Source organism: Carassius gibelio, chromosome A3, assembly GCF_023724105.1.
Source record: "Carassius gibelio isolate Cgi1373 ecotype wild population from Czech Republic chromosome A3, carGib1.2-hapl.c, whole genome shotgun sequence".
NCBI lineage: Eukaryota > Metazoa > Chordata > Actinopteri > Cypriniformes > Cyprinidae > Carassius > Carassius gibelio.
Window position 1 is genome coordinate 2,190,244 of NC_068373.1, and position 23,429 is coordinate 2,213,672.

At 37.7% G+C, this 23,429-nt stretch overlaps 1 protein-coding gene and 1 long non-coding RNA gene across 6 annotated transcripts in view; both read right to left on the reverse strand.

Annotated features, from left to right (window-relative positions):
* Positions 1-1,163: 1,163 nt before the first annotated feature.
* LOC127943737 (gastrula zinc finger protein XlCGF8.2DB-like) overlaps positions 1,164-23,429 on the reverse strand; it is a 313,695-nt gene continuing 291,429 nt past the window's right edge. For 2 of the 5 annotated variants that reach the window (XM_052539945.1, XM_052539944.1), the window contains exons 2-3: positions 13,987-14,139; positions 1,164-3,409 (exon numbers count right to left, since the gene is read on the reverse strand). In XM_052539945.1, coding sequence (XP_052395905.1) covers positions 2,355-3,409; positions 13,987-14,071 — 1,140 coding nt within the window. In that variant the 5' untranslated portion in view covers positions 14,072-14,139 and the 3' untranslated portion in view covers positions 1,164-2,354. Of the gene's footprint in view, positions 3,410-13,986; positions 14,163-23,429 lie in introns of all 5 variants that reach the window. The other 3 variants (XM_052539943.1, XM_052539942.1, XM_052539941.1) reach the window with 2 other exon arrangements.
* Positions 19,579-22,638, reverse strand: LOC127944196 (uncharacterized). The gene is made up of 4 exons (XR_008150300.1): positions 21,905-22,638; positions 21,727-21,761; positions 20,943-20,977; positions 19,579-20,522 (listed from the first exon to the last, which is right to left on the reverse strand). It is a non-coding gene; the product is annotated as an uncharacterized LOC127944196 (long non-coding RNA).

A 23,429-nucleotide genomic window follows, 5' to 3' on the forward strand; every position in this document is an offset into this window, starting at 1 on the left:
TTAGATTTATGGTTTTGAACATTGACTGAAACCTTGTATAACAGGCACTTCTCGTGTTTATTGCCATCTTATGATGAATCACTTGTTGGTTTCCTCAACTGTAATTTGCTTTGGATAAAAGAAGCAAATGAAAAAAGGAATTGTAAATGCAAGATAAAGTTTGATAAGTTGATCAAAACAATTTTTCTGCAATGTCAATTCTCATGTGCCTGTTATAGCTTCCTTTAGAGTGACACGGTTTCTACAGTGCTCTTAGGCACAAAGCATTTGTCCAGTTTGGCTACGTTTACACGTGGCATTAACATGCGATCGCCGTGATCTGAATCAAGCAGATCGGATCATCAGTCAATCAGGACATGGCGTGTATACACTTGGCAACATCAAGTGATCTCTCTATCTGGATAACCGATCAGATCCCTCTTTAACGTGGAATATTTAAATGAGTCCAGGGCTGGGAAGGTTACTTTTAAAATGTATTTTACTACAAATTACAAAATAAAAGTTTTAAAAAAGTAACCAGTAACGTATTTCCTTAGATTATTCAGGTTTAGTAACTTAATCGAAATACTTTAGAATACTTTGAAATACTTAAGCTTCGTAACACAAAGAAACATATTAAAGGTGCTGTAGGGAACTTTTGTAAATATATATTTTTTACATATTTGTTAAACCTGTCATTATGTCCTGACAGTAGAATATGAGACAGATAATCTGTGTATAAATCAAGCTCCTCTGGCTCCTCCCAGTGTCCTGTTGCCATTTGCAGAAAGTCATGCGCTCCCGGTAAAAAACAACCAATCAGAGCTGCGGTCCGTAACTTTGTTTGTGTTCAAAATGTAGAAAAATGTATATAATAAACGAGTACATCATGAATCCTTTTTCCAAACCGTGTTTTTGGCTTGTCCTGAATCACTATGGTGCACCTATAATAAGTGTTTATATTCGGACTATTTTAGATTGCTTCGGGGGTACCGCGGCGGAGTAACCCAGTACCTTTGTGATTCTTCATAGACATAAACAGAGAGAAGTAGTTCCGGCTACGATGTTCTTCCGCAAGACGCAAGCAGTTCTGTTTATTAACCGCTAGAGCGTCAAAAGTTCCCTACTGCAGCTTTAACTTGATGTCTTGTTTTTATGCTTTCTGACATCTACCAGCCATGAGATTTGTTTTCTTTGCATTTTATTTTTTATTGACAAATTTTCCACAGAATTTCTATGAAAAAAAAAAGTCATCTAAATCTTCCAATCAATATAGATTCAATTTGAATACAATGAATGGGATTCCGTACGGTTTCTTTTCTTTGTCACACTTTTTCTTTTTTTTTTAAACAACAACAACAACAACAACAACATACATTCCCAAATAAACATATTGATGAAGGTATATCTCAGATGATACAGCAGACAATAACTGTGTCGTAGACTCATAAACACAATCCATTTTTCCCAATACTTTAAGTATTTATCCATCCTTGTGTTTAATGCAAACGTCATCCTCTCCTACTGGACACGGTTTACAATGTCCAGCCATTCAGACTTTGCCTGAGGTTCTAATTGTTTCACCTCTTCTAGCAAGTGAACAACTTGAATAAAGTTAGGAATTTAGCATAACTCTTCAAGACAGCCCATCATGCAGAGCAGTGATACATTTTGGTACCCGACTGAAAAACACAATAGCCCCAGGACATCCGGCTACACCTCAGATCCATCAGTTTGTAAACCATTGGTTCCCACACTGGTTTAGTTAAAAGAAATTATTAATTTAAATGATTGACTCAAAAGAATCATCTGTTCACGAATCAGATCATGAACTTGCATTACCGAGTCAATGGTAATCTATTCTTGAACATTTTGAAAGTCTTCAAGTTCATCTGTAAAGCACATAAAGCTACCATTTGACTTTATAAACTTATTTCATGCATGGTTCATATGGATCTGTTAACTGTATGCAAAGTGTGAAATCTAGGAGAATGTTTGCATCGTTATGATGAGCATGCATGCGCTCACTAGGAGTCATTAAATGAACAGCTGCTACACACAGTTATTTTGTTTCAAAAGGAGAATGTCCAGTCTGGACACAGTGTTAAGAGTAGGAGTCTCACTAGCACGCCACGGCCTGGTATCCTCCATCTTTCACCTGACAGTTCAGGAGAGAGGGGGGACGGGGTTTTGTGTGACATTGACCGTTAAATGCAGAATCAATGGGTGGATTGTGTTTACATTATACTGAGACCTGATCACAAGGAGTCTTTGATTACCTGTGGACCAGGACACACTGAACAGATAACATTCCAATCAGAAGCTTGTTTACACTTGTCTTTTCAATGTGCATGTGGACATCATCCAGATAAAGGTCACAGGTTAATGACAAGTGTAGATGCAGCCTTTGATTTCTCATATGTAAACGTTATAAAGGTAATTGAAACTCCGTCTGTCCAGTGTGAGTTCTCGTGACTGATAAGAGTTGCTTTGTCAGTAAAACTATTTCCACACTGTTGGCAGGTATAAGGTTTATCTTCTGTATGAACGCTCATGTGCTTCATAAGGGATCTTTTTCCAGCAAAACCTTTTCCACACTGTTGACAGGTATAAGGCTTCTCCCCGGTGTGAACTCTCATGTGCTGAATAAAGGATCTTTTTTCAGAAAAATCTTTTCCACACTGTTGACAGGTATAAGGCTTCTCTCCGGTGTGAACTCTCATGTGCTTCATAAGGGATCTTTTTTCAGAAAAAGCTTTTCCACACTGTTGACAGGTATAAGGTTTCTCTCCGGTGTGAGTTCTCATGTGAACTGTTAGGTTTCCATGTTGTTGGAAACGTTCTCCACACTGTTGGCAGGTGTAAGGTTTCTCTCCAGTGTGAACTCTCATGTGAGTTTTTAGGTTTCCATATAGAATAAAACGGTGTCCACACTGTTGGCACGTGTAAGGTTTCTCTCCAGTGTGAATTCTCATGTGGCTTTTAAGGCTTGCATTTTGTGTGAAACTCTTTCCACACTGTTGACAGGGGAAAGGGCTTTCTCCAGTGTGAACTCTCATGTGGCTTTTAAGGTTTCCAGGTAGACTGAAATGGTTTCCACACTGTTGGCATGTGTAAGGCTTCGCTCCTGTGTGAGATCTCATGTGTGTGAGAAGGGCTCCTTTCTGACTGAAACTCTTTCCACACTGTTGGCATGTGTAGGGCTTCTCTCCAGTGTGAACTCTAATGTGCTTCTTTAGGCTTTCTTTTCCGTTAAAACTTTTCTCGCACTGTTGACAGCTAAATTTCTTCTTTTCGCAGGTTCTTGTCTTTTCAGCCTGTGAGCTAGTAAATGGTTTTTCTTCAGTTATGAACTCATGGTGTTTCTCAAGCTTATATTTCTCATCCGTTTCATTCAGAACTTCACTCTCCTCTTTCAGTGTCATCAGACCTAAGGTGAAACAAGAAGAATAAATTGAAAACATGACCTGCTTTTGGGATTTACTCATGGTTAGATTCATCTTCTAGTGAGGTTAGATCAAACAAGTAGTCAGGCCCATGCTTATAGGCTGATTTTTTCAGGGCAGTTTATTTCTGCTGCAAAAGTAGTTTACAGAGTAAAATAACTCTACAGTCGATAGTGCTCCTGTGGCTCAGCGGTACAGCACTGCATTAGCAGCACAAAAGGCTGTGGGTTCAATTCCCAGGGAACACACATAATGGTATAGAAAATAGTTAGCTTGAATGCACTGTAAGTCGCTTTGGATAAAAGATTATTTTAAATGCATAAATGTAAATGTACAAATCATTGTAAGGGACTACATCTTTTTTTGCCCTTACTCAACCAAACTTGATAACAAGGCTATTTTATGCAATTGTGAGTGCAATTAGCAGGTAGGTATGAATCGTATTTCATATAGGAGAAAAAAATCTGCTAAAATGTAATTAAATGTAAAAATAAATCATTCAGTAACCAGTAACAGTTTAATAGTTGAATAATACTCTTATTGTGAACTTACACACCATTGCTCCACTGAGGACATGCAAGGTTACGTTTGCTCGTTCTGCCTCATAGTATAATGAAAATCTGTGCATTAAGAAAACTGCCCGTCATAAAATGGAGCATAAATGGCATCTCACTGGCTTGAATGTACAACATTTAGCTTGGAAGGATCTTCTGGGTGATCACAGAGGACTAATTAGGATCTGCTTATTTCTCTCAGATTATTGAAAACAACCAAGGAAACCGGAGACACTGCTTCAAGTTAATGCTGTTCCACCATGCCTGTTTCTCAGCAGTTATGCAATTAATTTCTTAATTTTTTTTTTTTTCTAAAGTTGATCATGTTTGTAAACAAATTTCTGTTTCACCAGTTTCCTACTACCACGGCACTGTTCACCGGTGTTCTTTTTACCAGTTTTTCTCAACTTGATAATGAGACTCTCAAATGGCAGATATCTAGCATGAACTCCACCACTATTCCCAGTAGCTTATTTAAATCTTGCTTTGATGCTTTATGTGCTGCTGTTCTTAGTATAATAAATGACTCCTTAAATACTAGGGTTGCTCCAGCAGCATTAAAGATTTCTGCTGTAACCCCTATACAAAAAAAAAAGAAAATGTTGCACTGGATGACTTCAATAACTTTCGTCCCATTTCAAATCTCAGATTTCTGGCAAAATTACTTGAGTGTATTTTTGCTTCTCATTTGCGTAACAATCTCACAGTTAATAATCTTTTTGAACCTCTTAAGTCATGTTTTCATACATTTCACAGTAATGAGATGGCCTTGGTCAAAGTCACCAATGATTTGTTGATGGCTTCTGACTCTGGTGCAACATCTATTCTTATTCTTCTTGATGTAAGAGCCATGTTTGATACTGTGGATCACAGTCTATTACTTAATCGTCATAAAAGAGTGTTTGGTGTGTCTGGGATTGCATTAAGGTGGTTGAGGTATTATTTTACGTACTGCTCCCAGTTTGTTTCTATGGGTGGTTATAGGTCTGAGATTAGCTTGGTCTCAACTGGCATACCCCAGGGGTCAGTTTTAGGTCCTTTCTTTTTGAACATTTATTTGTCACCTTTAGACCACCTTTTGAGATTGCTGAGAGGCGGGAACGAGACAATATGTCAGCTATGATGTAAATGGGAACTCCTCCCTTCTCCACATTCGCTGAAATCTTATGGGCTTACACCAGCTGGGGACAGTTGGCCTATTGACGTGAAACATGCAAATACTGACAGGTCAGTAGGCAGTACAAAATGCATGGGTGCAAAAATTACGTCAAAATCACGACTGAACGTTAGCATAGCTGATCAAACAGTGACCAAGCAGCTAACATAATGTCTTGTTCCTGCCACTCATGAAACCGAGGTTACAATAGTAACCAGAGACAATCCCTTCCCGAGGCAATAACTCGACATTACGTCAGCTATGGCATATATGGGAACTATATTCAATCCTGCCAGCAGGGGCACTGCACAAGATCCCAGGCCCTATGCATAGGCAGTCCTAAAGCCCCCCTCAAAATATATATTCCAGACTTTTCAAGGGCCCTCTCTTCCTTTGGGCCCCTGGTAATCAGTACTGGTTTTACCCCCAGCCCGACGCCCCTGCCTGCCATGAGAGCAGTTGAAGATGAGGCCTGAACGGGGTCGATCACCCCTCACATAAGCAAGACTGTTCTAGCCAATGGCCATGTCACTAAGAGTGCTAGCATCTGACAGGCGGAACAAAGAGCAGAACGTCCCACTCATTAGGGTCCCCGCAGAGGCCACACATGAAGGTGCCATAGCTCAGGGCTGGGGTGCCATATTGTGCTGTTCGCTTGAGACAGCAGGTCCTTCCTGAGGGGGATTTGCCATGGAGGAGCCACCACTAACTCTCTCAGGTCCGCGGACCAGGGCTGATTCGGCCAGTTTGGGGACACGTGTATAACTGACGCCCTCTCCTCCCCGATTTTGCTCAACACCATAGGCAGAATCTTCACCGGAGGGAAAGCGAAAAGCTTCCAGCCAACGCAATGTCAGAACATCTCCCGGCAGCGGGGAGTGAGATAGTGAGAAGAACATCTGACAGTGCGTGTTCTCACTTGTGGCAAACAAATCCACTTCCGCTATTCCGATTCGATCTCAAATCATTTGATCTGATACTGAATGAAGCCTCCACTCTCCTTGAGGAATCCCGTTCCTCGAAAGCATGCTCACTCCACGGTTCAGAATACCAGGGATGTGCGCCGCTCTTATGGAGAGAAAGTGTTGGTCCACCCACAACAGAAGAAACATTAGACTGCCTGTTTGATTAGAGCTCTGGAGCACACGCCGCCAAGGCCATTTATGTACGAGACCACAGACGTGTTGTCGGTTCGAATCAGTACATGTTGCCGCTCCAATTTCAACCGAAAGGCTTTCAGGACTAAGGACACCGCTTCCAATTCCAAATGGTTTATGTGCCACCTTCTCTGTGACTTTGACCACAGGCCTGAGGCAGGTACACCCAGGTCTCAGAGTGCTGACAACTGTGAATGACTGTAATGAGCAGGTGGACCAAAGACCACGCCCTCGGCCGCATATACAGCAGACCCAGATAGTACACTGAAGAAGCTGCCGCCATCAGTCTCAAAAGCCTCTGAAATTCCCTCAGTGAAAACGACCTGCCCAGTATGAAACAGCGCAGTCGATGAAATTGCATCTATACGCCTTAGAGAGATATGGGCTCGCATCACCATCGAGTCCTAAAATATTCCCAGATATGTTATAGTCAGACTCTGTAAAAACACGCACTTCTGCATATTCACATGCAGTTCCAGCGTATCCAAATGGCGAAGCATTGTTTCCACGTGACTGATTAGCACATCTCGAGTGGGATAAAATTAGCCAATTGTCCAGGTAATTCAACATGCGCATTCCGCTCAATCTGAGGGAATATTTCATTCTACCACTCCCTTCTCGAGCAAACTGAGAACTTCCTGCCGCAGAATAGGAAGGTTTGGGGCAAAGTCAGTGACGGGACCATGCCAATCAAAGCAGGGAGCTCTGCATTTGAACTGGAGAGATTATCCGTGCGCTGCTCTGAGAGAGGGCGAGTGACACAGTGTTGGGTGAAAGAGGAAGAAATTGTTGATTGTATACATGCTTCTATGTAGCATTTAAACACTCACAGCAATCGTTGCCGTAGGAACATGGGGGACATGATGCATTTGAACATGGCGCTTCGGGGGCACGCTCTCTCTTCCACTTTATCGGTCTATCAGGGAGACTGCTCAGTGGCCAAGGAGGGAGCGCTGGCTCCTCAACGTTTCCTCCCAGGCCCTTACCACTGCTGGTTTTGGACGAAACTAGCATGCGGTTCGGAGTGGTCTTAGAGCCTGGCGAGGTGCAGAAGTGCGGAATCTCGCAGATGATGACTGAAGTGAGCAACAGGCATCTCCCTTGACTTTATGGAGGCATAAAGTCAAGGGAGAAGCCCATAGAGTCCATAAAAGCAACTGAACAAAATTATTCAACAACTTCTGCAAGATTCAGTGGGTGTTTCAGATTTCTCTTGGCTCAGCGATTAGAAGACTTACAATTGTCAAACAGGTTGCTCACGTGACATCTACGTCATCAAGCTCAGTTTGAGTCTGAGCAGTATGCTTGACCCCCAGGAAATACGTGCTTCTATAATTGACTTCACTTGACGCCGTTGAATCCAATGGGGGCGTTGTGTCCATTTCTTTTATGGTCTATGGATATGCTAAGGAGTTTTAATCTCTTATTAATTTGATACATTTCATAATTTCTGTCAGTCCATGAAAGTGTCCATTTTTGATAGTCCTGTGGTGTGACTGATCTGGTTCGAGAAAAAAATAAAATAAAAACAATAATAATTATATATATATATATATATATATATATATATATATATATATATATAGAATCATATTCAGGTTTAAAACAATGAACTTATTCAGTTACTGTGAGGCCCAAGGTCAGTCTTGTATAGCAATGACTCAAAATGGTTGAAAGGTGAAAGAGTCCTGTGGTGTGACATAAGTCAGATGTCTAGCTATATTCTCGTCTGTTATGTTTGCAATATTAAACAAATATAAATATCTCTCTCTCTCTCTCTCTCTCTATATGTATATATATTCTTTTTTTTAAACAAATATTGAAAATATTATATACAAAATATACCTATATTATACAAATTATATTATACATGAAATTAAAATATTACAAATATATATCTGTCTTCATTTGTTTTTTGTAGGTGTATGTTAACAATCACTGATCAATTGTTTTAAAGTGATTTTTGTCCGTTTTTAGGCATCAGCAAAGAAAGGACAAGGAGGTACCAGGAAAGGTTAGCGCAGGATGAAGCCAGGCATGAGGAGATCCTTAGGGAGAGGAGGAGAAAGTAAACAACAGGGATATATATAGGGAATTTAAAAGGTAAATTGAGTTGGTGAAACATTCTCTAAGACGTACACTTGTACAGAAAACATTTAAGAACTGTCTCTGTTCGATCAACAGATATCAAGAAAAGAAAGCTAAAGGAGAAATTCAACCACAAAATATAACCAGCCTCCCAAAACATAAGCGAGCAAAGCTTTGTGAGGAATGGAAGAAGTCAAAGGCAAGGAACAGGAAGGAGGAAGATCTGGCAGCCATTTTGGATATTACTCCCCCATCATCCGAAGCACTTGATGTGTCCTTTAGTCAAGTTAATCTTTCACCTGCTCATGGTTCTATTTCCCCAATTCCAAGTCCCCCCGAAAGGGTTTGTCCACCCAAGTTGACAGCAAAAATTAAGAGGCTGGAAAGAGAAAACAAGGAGCTAAAAGCAATGCTCGATGGCATGAAAAAAAGCCAATAGTAAAATGAGAGTTCAAAAGCATCACTGGAATAAAGCTAACAAAGCACGTCAACCTACCCTCAAATCTTCGACGAAAAGAGATGCGACACAAAAAAAAAGAAACAAAGTCACCAACTTTCTTTCCAGGGATGAAAACAGCAGGCTCTTAGCAGGGAAAAGGGATACTGTTGGCCGGAAAAACAACAAAATGCAGCGGCAGGTTTTGACCAAAACCATGAATGAGCTATACTCTGAATACAACCAAGAATCTAGCTTCACAATGCAAATGTTGTACCGGCAGTTTGCTCGCTACAGGACCAAGCACATAACAGAGACCAGGCCAACAGATAGAAATACCCGTGCATTCTACCAGCATGAAAACATGCGCCTACTGATTGACTCTTTGGTTTTTAAATGGCATGATTTTAACCAAAAGCCTGTCTAATCTTTTCTCCATTATTTGTAACACAGAGGAACAAAACCGTATGTACAAGCAGTGCACCAACTGCTGTTTTGATAAGGTGCATCTCAACTCACACAATCCTGATGAATTCGCTAGGTGGGAGCAGGTGAAGGTGACTGTAGGGTAAAAGATGTTCACGAACTAGTTGAAAAAAGGGGTTGAGGGAACACTGGGAAAGCTGGCAGAGACCTTCCAGCGTGACCTGGAGTCAGTTGCACCCCATCAATTCAACTGGATGCACCAATCAGCCAAAATGAAGGAGTTAACCCTCTGAAGTTAATTAACGTGTATACGCGTTATGAGGCATTTTCTCCTGATAACCCCGAAAAGAACTTAAATTACACTATCAGGTTGGATCGTACAGATAAGAGCAATACATCAATCGAATCTGTAAAGGGTCTACTTTTGTTGCATACAGACATAAAACTTTGTGCACTTATAAAATAAAAAATAAAAAACAAGGTGTGCTGTCTGCAGACTTTGTCTGCACTGATCTTCATTTAGACACGCGTCATTAAAATGAACTGTAACTCCGTGAATACTCAACGAAGAGACATGAGAGAGATATCTATAGAAAGCTTGACATGTCTACTTTTAAAGGAGAAATTGCAAGAAAATGATTTGGTGTTGCACGTTGATTTCTCTGAAAATTATGGATGCAAACTGAACATAGAAATTCAATCTTTCCACTTTGGTGAAAATGGAAACCAAGTAACCATAAGCAGCATTTCCACTGTCGGGTCAGTGCGAGCCAGGGCTTAAAGCGGGCCGGGCGGGGCTCATAGCCCCGGGCCAGTAGCACCGAGGCCAGAGTAGCGCAGGGTTTCCACAGTGGAGCTTGAAGCTCCGCTGCTCGTCACTAAAACACGCCCTTTACACGCCTCTCAGAACAACGTCATGCAACCTCATTATTTCACTAACAAAGAGAAGTTATCAGAAAACTAAGAAATAAGTCACTGGAACATGCGCGATCACAAAACGAACATGATAAAAGCGGCCGTTTGTTTGCATGCTTTGTTATATATTCAAATTCAAAAGCATGGATTTTTTAACTATAGAATAATTGATACAGTGATCATATTGATTTAATTTATCAAGACTCAAAATTAAATCACACATATACACTTTCTATTTTATTTATTTATTTTTAACGCTTATGAAAATAGCCTGCTTATTCAGTGAGTCTGTTTCTGTTTATTTGTAGTCACAGTGGCCTATACGTCACATTAAGAATTAATTATATCTTTATTTTTATAAAGGATCCCGAACAAAAACATTATTATATTTTTATAAAAGGCAACGTGAGATAAACTCTCGAGACGAGGCTTGTGACAGATAATATAAGTTAGTAAATAAATACACGATTGTGATAGAGAATAAGAAGCCGACGTCTGATTTCTTCAAGCGGTCATATTTACCATGTTTAATGTTAATGCCCAGCGTGCATAGTCTTTTACATTGTTTATAAATATTTCTGCCTTGTTTAGTGATTATAATCCACATCGGATCAAGTTATTTCAAACACTATGTGAGTGAGTTTTGAGCTCAACTGATTTTAAAAAGTCTTTAATGCTGGTGTTAAAGTTGTTATCTTTCTGAAATGATCCGCGCTGGCGCTCTTCAGACACGGAGAAACTCCGCCTTTGTTCGTAACCCCTCCTCTAGCCCTAGCTGGCCCGCTTTGGCCCAAGGATTTCGTCGGGCCGAAAAAACCCTGGCCGTTGGCCCCGAGGAAGCCCCGGCGAGGCACGATCAAGCCCCGGAAGTAACAGTGGAAACGCGACTGGCCCTGGCACACACTAGCACGCCCGGTCTTAGCTCGATAGTGGAAACACGGCTATATATACAGTGGTTGCCTACACCAAAATAGCCATTCAGAGCTTTGCAACCATCGCAAAAAATCTGAGGTATGATGAGCGTTCTGTATGGGCTCACTTACAGCCATTGAAGACCTCCAAATGCAGCATGACACACAGTTTGAATCACTCCACCTCATCAGTGATGGTCCTGTGACACAGTATCTCAAGGCAAATTGTTTCCTAATGGAGTACACTGCCATTTACCTGGGGGTTCCAGTATCTCACATAGAATTAGTGACTGGGCCACGAAAAAGGAGCTCCTGATGGGGTTGGAGCTTGTTGTGAAGCGGATGGTAGATCAGGCTGTCCAAAGGGGAGCGGATCTGCAAACTGCAGAGGCCCTCTTTGACTTCTTGTCCAGTAAAGAGGAGATGAAAATCCAAATGAAATGGATATGGATCGAGGAAAAGGACATAGAAGAAAAGTGAAAGTCATACTAGATAAACACAAGATTTTCTCTACAACACCGGGGAAGATTCATAGGGCAGTAAGTTGCTTCAAGGTTATATCCTTCTTGGATGAAGATGAGGAAAGTAACCAAGACCAAGTGTTTGAAGTGGGAAAGTTCATCATAGTAAAATATGATGAGAAGCGATATGTGGGCCAAGTGTTGAATATTCAGGTAGAGGAAATACAGGCAAACTGTATGGTTCAACATGGAAACAAGAATGCCTTCCAGTGGCCTGAAAAAGATGATACCATTTACTTCTAGTGGAGTGACATAATTGGTAAGATTTCAAAGCCTGAGCCCCATGGTCGAGTTACGAAGTTAACGAACATGGACTAGCTCATGTTCAACCCATAAGTTTACCATTTCTCCTATGAAATAATTTCTACATCTTTTTTTATATATATATATATTGGCTCTTTTGTTAGTGATGACTCCAGAATGTCAAATTCTCTTGTTCACTGGAATCTTTGTTCAAAGAGCTGAATTTCTGATTTTAACATGCTTTTAATTATTTTAGCATGATTTTAAGGATTTTCTCCTGAGAAACAAGATATTTGTTTAGTCTCTTAAGTTAAAAATAGAAATGAATGGTCTTTATGTCTGGGTCTAATTTGATGCCTATTAAATGTTAATTATTCAGTATGTCTTGTTCACTGTTTTTAGTATACACTAAGTAATAAGATTGTACTGATATGTTGCATTTTCATCAATGTTCAAATAGAGACGCAAATTAATTTGTTTGTTACGAAAGTATTCAAATACTTTCACCATAAATGTTCCTACAGTGTCTCATTTCGTCTTGTGGTGTGACATTTCAAACACAATTAAACGACTTTTACAATGTTAACTAGCTTAAATAATTATATGCATTTGAAAACATCGCATAATATAACTATATAAAAATGTTCAAATTAGGGCTGTCAAAAATAGCGCGTTAACGACGTTAATTAGTTGTTTGTCGTTAATTACGTCAAATTTTTTTACGCATTTCACGCATGCGCAGTGTGACAAATTATTCAGGGCAGGAAAGTCTCGTCGATTTCTGAATTCTCAAGATAGCAAAAAACTGCGGCGAGCGCCGCGACGAAAACAGCGAAGAAGCTTAAGGTTTTACCCCAGTTACTCTCAAATACATTCATACCAAGCTCGATAAACAGAGACGACTTTGGTACGCTGGAGCTTCTTCCTTTTATAGCGTCCTGTGTTACACAATGCGCATGCACAGAACGCCTACATGCAACGCAGCGAAAATTACAGCTGTTTGGGAAAGCATATGCATTTTTACTTGGTTTTACTGGCACTTGAAGCCTTCAGAACGTGAAAATATCGATCCTAAAGTATTGTGGCAGAGCAAATGAACACCTCCCAAAAACAAGAGTGCCCAGAGTGCAGAGGGCGCATGTTTGTGTTTCTGAGTTCATTCTTTCGAGTTTCTCTTTGCATAATTTCATAGATATGTGGCTATATTTAACCACTGGTTCACCTAAAACTCTTATACTATCTGTAGTTAAATGGCATGGTTTGATATAGTGCTCAGGTAAATTTGATCTAAGTAAATGTTAAACTTTTGAAATCCAGAAAAAAAGAACCACATGTTGATGAATCAATACATGAAAATGATGTATCTGTGTCCTGTTATTTATCTTTTGGTACGCATTTCAGAAAAAAAATGGTTAGGATTCAGGTGTAATTGCAAATAGTGATTAATCCTGATGAATCCACTGAAAATTCTGATTAATTTGATTAAAAATTTTAATCATTTGACAGCCCTAGTTCAAATATGTTTTCTCATTTTACACAATATTTCCACTGGAATGAGTGGTAAAAGATGGCACAAACAAAGAATATAATTGAAACACAGCTGTGAAAAAAAAATATATATATGCATAATTTTAATGATCATTCTTTAAGAATACTTGTCAAAACTTAAAACATACCTGATTTGTATTTGAAATTAATATTTCAATATTATAGTAATGACATGTCACACCTGGAACTTTGAGAAAAGCTTAATAAATTACATAATGAGAAGATGTGCTAACCTCTTAACAGCTTTCTATGGGTGATAAGGCTTTCTCTTTCTATGCTCCTGTCCTTTGGATTTCTCTGCCTCTTGAACTTAGGGATGCTCAGAATTATGATGTTTTTAAGGTTCAACTTATGACATTTTTTTAAAACTTGCATTTGCATGTTGATTTCGTGTTGCTTTTAATTGTATTGATTATATTGTGTTGAGCACTTTGAGAAGCTGCTTTTAAAGGCACTTTATAAAATAAAGTTTTATTATTTTTCTTAAATATCTGCAAACATAGTATGGTATTTGTATGCTTCAGTAGAATCAAAATCTTACATACAGCACCTTTAAATCTTCTGAGTATTTTGTAAATGAGTTCAGCTTTGAGAAAGAAAACCAACCTGTTTGTTCCTCAGTTTCTTCTTGTTTGATGCTGAATACTTCTTCAATCTTCAGGTCTTCACTCTCCACTTTAATAAACGCCATCTTTATAATAATAGTGTCCCGTGGATCTCAGTCGCTTCAGCAGTTTTCAGAGTTTCTTCAGAGTTTCTCTGTGTTTGGACGCTCTGTAAAGCTTAAGATGATAAAAAAAAACTGACAGAAAGAAAATAAATCAAACTACATCTGGTTCAGTAATCAGTGAACTGATAAGAGAGTCAAAGAGTGATAAACTGGTCTTACATTACCTGACTAGGCAAATACAAATAAATAACACTAAGTGATGTTTTCTGATTTAATCGTTTATTTAATAGATGACACTTTCATGAAAACATCGCTAGTTGGTTTGTTTAGAGCTTTTAGAGGTGATTAGAGCGCTTAGAATCAGTGAATCATTTTGCGACGCAATCGACTCAATTGATTCGTTTTAAAAAGATCCGTTTGTCCATCACTACTATTCTTGTTCATGATCAACAAAATCACGATATTGGAGCGAAATGAGGCGCTTCTTTTCTGTTACTCGTGAACAAAGCCCTTTACTCAAAACAAAATAACGTTCATTACCGTTAGTTAGGTATTACAGTCTTACCTTCAATAATCACTGAGCCATTTACATAGTTGCCACAACTCTCAAGCATCTGGCGCGAGTGTCACGCCAGATACGTGAGAGTTGGCAACCCTGCATATTTAACATCACTTTAAAAACACACAAAACAGTCCGTACTGGCTCTATTTACTTAAACACTTTAAATGCTTAAAACTCACCTTTCTTTAGCTTGAATCACAACAGACGCCGGAGCGGCCTCTTGACGTCTTCTTCTTCTTTCTGGAGTTTTTCTTGGCGGTTGGCACACAACGAAAAGGTGCATTACCGCCACCAACTGGTATGGAGTGTGGATCTGAATGACTACTACTTATTTTATTGAAAACAAAATAAAACTAAATCGAATCAACAAAACAAAACAAAAATTAAGACTCAAATCTTTTCAATCATATTGATTATTCTAAGATAATGAAAAACGATTCCATAGCACTTATCTCTTGTTTTTTTCTAAGAATTTCTACGAAATCAAAATTTATTCTTTCCATTCTAAGGTTTCGGATCATTTCCCATGTTTTTCCCTCATATTTCTTACAGTGCACCATGATGTGTTCTATTGCCTCTTGTTGCCCACAGTATTCACGTCTTCCAGTGTTATGCTAACCTATTTTGAATAAAGTGCTGTTTAACCCTGTTTGCCCAAATCTAAGTCTAGATATAATTGTCTCTTCTCTCCTTTTCCTTCTTGCACATCTCATTTCTCCCACTCTGAATTTTGTTAAACTACCATCCTCCTCTCTTCCTCCCACTGCTTTTGCCACCTTTTCTTCAACTTCTGTTTAATAATGCTCTTTATGCTCCTTATAACTGTCACATCGATGTATTTTTTCTTTGTGGCCTCCTTTGCAGCCTTATCTGCCATTTCATTTCCTATGATTCCAATATGTGCTGGCACCCACAAAAATATAACTACAATGCCCATCATTTGAATTCTATATAATGTTTGTTGTGTTTCTAACAAAATATCCACTCTGCTGTCACTCTGAGTGACTGCTCTGTAGACTGATTAATGATGACGTTGAATCTGAACAAATAGTAACTCTAGCCACTGTACTGCTAACAGAATAGCTAGCATTTCTCCTGTGTATACTAACACATTATCGCTAATGCTCTTCACTATTGTAATATTTAACTATGGAACAATAAACCCTACTCCTATCCTATCCACTAAACTCTTTGATACATCTGTGTAAATCTGGATATAACTGTTAATATATTCCTGTATAGTATATGAATTCAAAATAAACCCCCTATCTTTATTCTTCTTTCCTAATAATGTAAGATCTAATTTCACTTCAAGTAGTATCCAAGGTGGTACTGCTGGCAATGGCACTGTTGGACTGAATTTTAATTCTATTAATTTTAACTCTGTTGCTTTTTGTATAACTGTCCACCTAAAGCTTTTTGTCTCTCTCTTCTCCTTTTCCCAACAATGTTTTAAAGTGATTTGTGCTGGGCGATCCTCATTATGGCCGTGTATATTAACCCAATAATTCATAGATAGCTGTATTCTTCTCAACTCGAGTCCTTATGACGTCACAATACTGTTCCAAAATAAGCTAAAACAAGCTAAAACCACTGTGTAATAAAACAGATGGCAGAGGCTTTTAGTGCCCCAAGTATAGGTCTCAGATAATGTGAGGGTGCTTCAATAATTGGAGAAAAATTTGGCATTGCAGAAAGTTAAGAGTTAAGTTAACTTGTAATAAAAAAAAAAACTGACGTCTTTATGGTATTGTTTGTCAACTCTGTTACATACAAATTAGCCAATGTGTAGAAATAACAATAAATCATGACAGGAAAAATCCTTCCTAATTCATTAGACAACCAGTCTTTACATTTCATCACTTGAAACTGAGATGTTTCACCTATGCATACGTTAAAAATATTTTTTTTTTTTAAAACACCTGTCTTCACAAAACTGTACACTTGGAGCAAATATTTTTCATCTTAAAATGTATTGTATACAATATCCAGTTAAAAAAAGAAATGTTGTTAAAATAATATAAGGGTGCAATAATAAAATCAAAGTTTTTAAACAACATTTTTTGTGTGTGAAAATAGTTCATAAACAGAACTGACCCTTTAAGTAACAGAATTGTTTGATGGACCGCCAATTCTGTTACACTGCAGTGTTAGTCTACCTTGGTGACAGAGTTTGACAATTTTCTTTATTTTATTTTTTTGCCTAAAACTTCACTTGCTAGCATAAATGCTAAGAGCACATGGCACTTATGAAATCATGATTCAAAACTTTTAAATAATATAAAATGTGATAAGTGAAAAAATCTGTTTTCCTTTTGAGATTGTGGCAACATATTTGACACTTTATAAAATAACTCTTGGTGTAAGAACTTTTTGGATTAAAATATTTTCTAAGAGAGAGCACACAGACTTTTCAGTGGTTCATATCTTAACAGTGAGGGAAAGTGACAATTTCCTCTGTCTTACATAGTTGTGGGATATAATAGGCTTGTTTGAGATGCACATTGCCTCGCCTGAAATCTCTCTTCTCGTAGTGGCCCACACAACCAAACACATATGTTTACATGGCCCACTGCAAAAAAAATTAACTGACCCCACTGTTGGGTTAATAATTTAGTACTCAGAAGCTAGATTGTTAACTGTATTTATTGAATGAACTAGGGCTGTGCCATATGGACAAAAAAAAAAAAAAAAAACTATCCCAATTTCTTTGATAAATTTTGCAATTTCGATTTTAATCACGATTTTGACACACACACACACACACACATGCTTTACAGTCCTAAATGCATTCAGGATGAATTTGAAACATATTTCCAAAAGAAAACCAGTTAGAGCTTTATCAAAAAGCTGTAATGTCAACAGACATACGTCAAAATAATCACTATAGTAAAGGTGTAACAAACTTTATAGACTTATGGCAAAAACATATAAATATATAAATCCCCTATCCAGGGACTGTTTTTCTTTTTTGCCATGCATTGGTAACAGAGCTCATTAATTGTAGCGGTGCCTCAGGTGTTGAAATAGATTTGTTATACAGGTTCACACATACTACGTTTGCAGTGCGTATACAGTATGTGTATGCGATTCAGAAGCAGCAGCGAGAGTGCGTTATTCTAACGCGAAAGCACATTAAAATAATGCGCGAGCGCGAATCTCTCCACTCGCACGCAGATTTCCTTTGCTGTCACAAAACCAGACGTGCTTGCTCTGATACACGCTGCTCTCTTAAAACGTGTCTCCTCTCACTTAAACTGCGTCATGTGCACTCACAACTCTCTCTATGCTCATGTGTTAGATATTAATTATTTTCGCACGTTTTGTATTTCTAGCCTTTTACCGCGTGCAGTGTGAATGATCTGATCCGTTAACATGGGCTCAGAAAAAAGGCGCATCATAGACAGTGTGTGAACCTAGTCTGTTCTCGCACTAGGCGCTGCATTCTGATTGGATCGGATAGCATACTGCAGGAGTTCAGGGCCGTGTAAAATCGTGCTATAAAGCCATTTAGAAATCGAATGTACTGGAAATTAACAGAAAATAATTTGGACTGGCACCGCTCTGCAAAACGGGAAAACCAGATCCAGGCAGAACTCGGCAGCGGGTAGACAGTCGATGTAGCAACAATCACTTTCTGGGGAATAATTAACTCAAATGAAGTGAATATTCATGAGTCTATGAATATAACGTGCTTTTTGCTTACAAATATTAAATTACCCAAAGAGGGAATATTTAATCATTTAAAGGTAACCTTTACTAGAATTAATTTAAGTTACTCTAGACAATCTGTTCGTCCAGCGAACTGGGAGCTAGACTTCCTTATCAAAATTCAATAAAAATACCCTTCTTACAAACTCCAAGAAATATTAATCTTCTGATCAGGAAAAAACAATATTTTCTGTGTCTGTAGTACTAAGATTACTGAAATTAATTCATATAAAACAAAGCTCGTAGCGTAGATCACACGATTCAGGGACTTCCCAGCAAGCAATTTTGCGTCTAATAGACGTCTAATAGCCGTCTAAACACAGCCGAGACGTCTAGGCTAAATCGAGGCTAATTTTGGGCTGTCAGTGAAAATCTAATAGACGTCTAAACATACCCCAAGAATAGACAGCTATTAAATGACTACATATATACGTCTAATAGACGTCTAACCATAGCCCAAGAATAGACAATCAGACAGCTATTGAACGACTATATTTATACGTCCAATAGACATCTAACCATAGCCCAAGAATAGACTAGTCATCAATTAGACCGCTAAACAACTACATACGTCTAATAGACAGGCAATATGGGTCTAGGCTAAAACAAGGCTGATTTTGGGCTGTCAGTGAAAATCTAATAGACGTCTAACCATAGCCCAAGAATAGACTAGTCATCCATTACACTACATATACATGTAATAGCCCAGCCGGCATTTCAACGTTGATTCAACGTTGAAACAACGTCAGGTACCATGGTTGAATCAACGTTGAAAAACCTTTCGATTTTGCAAATTGGATCAACGTTGAAATCACGACGTTGATTCACCGTTGAAATCGTGACGTTGATGTACGGTTGAAATCACAACGCTGATTCACTGTTGAACTCCCGACGTTGAATCAACGTTGAAAAACCTTTCGATTTTGCAAATTGGATCAACGTTGAAATCACGACGTGGATTCACCGTTGAAATCGCGACGCTGTTTCACCGTCTTACCTGCATTATGGGTGAATTAGGGTTGTGCTGCAGACCTTGGATTAACGCTGAATGAGGTGTTGATTTTGAAAAGTTAATCAATGTTGATAACACGACGTTGTTTCCCCGTCGTACCTTGCACCGTGTGTAAATACACCTAGATCCTAGTTGGCATTTAGATCAACAATGTACATGCAAGGCTAAAAATCTAATCAAACAACTTCAATAAACTACCACATGCTCAAAATTGTCAAACAGCAGTTAAATTTTGGAAACAGATGAAAATAATCCCACACTTTATTATGCAGAGTATGCATGGAGGTAATGCTAAAAACAGGTAGTAGAACAATCCAAATACAATAATATTTAAAGGTTTTTGTGAAATAATTTGGCACATAAATGCATATTTTTTGCAGCACTTACAAGACAAACCCTTGTACCTTTATGACTGAAACCAGTGGATCTTTTATTTTGGTGAAAACCTACAGTTTCTGTCAAAAACATGTTTTAGTAATGTGTCTCATTACAAGAGTTGTGTACATTTGTGCAGTGAAAATGTGTTGAACAGTTCGAGAAGGGAACCTTCCACCAGTTGATTTCTAATGGGAACCCCCCCGGACTGTGTCTTCTTTACCGTGGGGAATGCAGAATGAGATTTCTACCGCAGGGCACTCTAAAATGTTAGAACCAGCAGCCTTAGTGTATACAGTGTGGTTGTGCTTCGGGTGATCCTTGAAAGTGTCCCAGCGCTAGGTCCTTTCTGATGCCGTCCCCTCCACTCTCTCCCACTTGTGCACTTTCTGTACCGTCCTGTATAAACATTTACATTTAATCATTTAACAGACGATTTTATCCAAAGCGACTTACAAATGAGAAGAACAGAAGCAGTCAGGTGTACAAGCGAACAACAACAGTATACAAGTGCCATGACAAGTCTCAGTTAGTCTAGTACAGAACGCATAGCCAGGTTTTTTTCTTTTTTTTATATATATATATAAAAAAGACAAGAAAAGAAGGAAAAGTGCTAGTATTAGTTGGTTAAGTTCTGGTGAAAAAGATGAGTCTTAAGATGTTTCTTGAAAATGAGTAAAGACTCAGTTCGGATTGAGATTGGGAGGTGATTCCACCAGCTGGGCACAGTCCAGGAAAAGATCCGTGAGAGTGATTGTGAACTTCTTTGGGATGGCACCACAAGGCGTCGTTCACTTGCAGAGGGCAAACTTCTGGAGGGCACATAAGATTTAACCAGTGAGTTTAGGTATGTTCACAATGTTTGACAATAACTTTGATATTGTGAAATATATTTAAATGAAAACTGAATGCAAAATAAATCACACAATATTTTCACTTTACAGTTCAGTAACAGTGAGGTTGGAAACAAAGTGGACAACACTATTCATTAAACACTTATTTAATGTATTCAGATGAAAATTTACAATATTAACAAATTATTCACAAGCAGTGTTTTCAGAGCCCCCAGTTACACTGTTTAATCAGAACACTAACATTACAGTGTAGTAAAACAAGTCAAATCAAATTCAGTACATTTTTATTAAACTAAGCACAACCAAAACCTATCACAAAAGGTCAAAGCATCTCTAGCAGAAGTGACAGTGCAATGTAGCAGAAGAACAATTTTTTACCAATGTTTCAAGAACAAGCTGGATCCTCGATGACTCTACAAGGGGAAAGAAGAAATGGTTTACTTAAAAGTTCTTAAAAAGCAGGATTTCATATTATACCATTTCTTTAAACCACTGGTTCTCAAACTTTTTATACCAAGTACCACTTCAGAAAATATTTGTTATTAAATATTAAGTTGCACCATAATGACCAACATTACATTTCAGCAGCGTAGTAGGCCAAACTATTCAGCTACAGGTCTACAGTTAAAAAAATGAGGCAGTTTTATTCTAATAAGAATATTAATTGTTGTCAGACACTTTACCATGGTAAATACAGTTTGAACATTAACACTACAACTGTGCTTACATACACAGGTAAATGAAAAAAAAAAGTTTAAATTAAAATGTAATTTTAAATGTAATTATGTAACAAAAGTTACAAAACTGTACTGTACTTTAACTGTAACATACTTAAATGTGCAAAAAAAAAAAAAACTTACTCAAAGATTAAGTTAAAATATATTAACATTAATTAGTTTAATTTAGTGATTCACCTGCATAACAACTAGAGGGGGCCTGACACTTTGAGAACCATGGCTTTAAACAATCCTTTTTTTTTTTCATTTTCATTAATTCATTAAAATTATATTATTTAAATACCGACATTTTCACTTATATGTTGCAGAAAACACTTTGAAACTATTATAAGAATACAAACATATATAACACACCTAATGCATGGGATTCATATCAGGAAAATATGGGAAAATCTCTAAAAGACAGACATTAACGCATAACTCACCAGCAACACATTAGGTGAGCATCTAACTTGATCATCTGTGATAAAGCAATGCAAAAATAGACACACGGGTATTTATTTATCTGCAGGTTACATGTCCTTTAAACTACCCATTTGTAAACTCTGGTAATACTTTACTATTTTCAAAAGATAATAAAGATAAAGTTAGCGATTTTCTTACCCCATTTTGACAGGATGTTTTCAGGACCTCGCAGAACACCTGACCCTTCTTGTGTTCACAGTTTTTGTTCTCCATTGACATGTCACGACTCAAATTCGCTCGAAATAAATAAAAAATGTACAGGCAAATATGAAATAATTCGGGACCGACCGAGCAGTCAGTTATAACGAGCAGCAGCTCACAGTTAGCCGCCTCACTCACAGAAAGACGACAATAACGGTCATATTTTTAAATGTAGAAAAGCGCGAACCGATTCATTGTCCAGTTTCCTGAATGACAGCCAGATTAACCAATCACGATAGAAGTAATAAAATAAAACTACCAATGGGAGTTGTTTCAGTGTGATAAAGCAGCGAAATGTATAGTTTTATTGTTGTTAATGATGATAATATTTAACATTTTAGAATAGGTATCATGACTAAAATATTTTTTAATGCTATTAAAATAATAATTAATTTAAATAATTTAATATAAATAATTTAAAAGCTTGTTAACCTTTTTCTACCATTTAGCATTAAACATTTTTAACGTTGTTTCATTAAAACAACTGACCTTATTTCAACCATATTTCAACGTTGAAAGTTGGTCATGTGCTGGATGTTTTTCAACCATTCAGCTTTAAACGTTGAATCAACGTTGTTTCAACGTTGAAACCACAACTGACCTTATTTCAACCATATTTCAACATTGAAAGTTGGTCATGTGCTGGATGTTTTTCAACCATTCAGCTTTAAACGTTGAATCAACGTTGTTTCAACGTTGAAACCACAACTGACCTTATTTCAACCATATTTCAACGTTGAAGGTCGGTCATGTGCCGGCTGGGAGACAACAAAAAGAGGCATAAGGATTCTTTTCACTCAAATATAACAGGTTCTCATAAATGAAAATCCATCCAAACTAATTGAATATAAAGGGATTTATTTTGAACAATTATATAGACAACAACAACTTGGACAACATTCAAACATAAAAATTAACAAATAAAACATTGGAAAAATATGTAAAACAATTAATTTTTAAGAATTAACTGTTTACTTTAGACCCATAACCCCCACCCCCTGCCCTCCCTGGTGCTTGTTTGAAATGATTCGAAATAGCATTTTTTATTTCACATTCCGTAGCTGATGGAAAGCTAGTCATCACTGCGTCTGCCAAATGAGAAAAAGGAAAGAATTATTGCTCAAAAAAAACATTGTTGACAATCCTTTTTAACTAATTAGTCAATCACTTTTGCTAGGATGATTTAATAGATAGAGTTAACAGAATATAGATTGAGACTATATAATTTATATCAATATAGACAATAATTTATATCAATATTATAATTAATATCAATAATTGAACATTTTTGCTCGCTTAGTGGTGATGCAATACGGCGTGTAACGATACGCGTATTGAACAATTCTGTACAAGGCATATATATATATATATATATATATACACATACACACATATACATACATATATATATATATATATATATATATATATATATATATATATATATACACACATATATAGG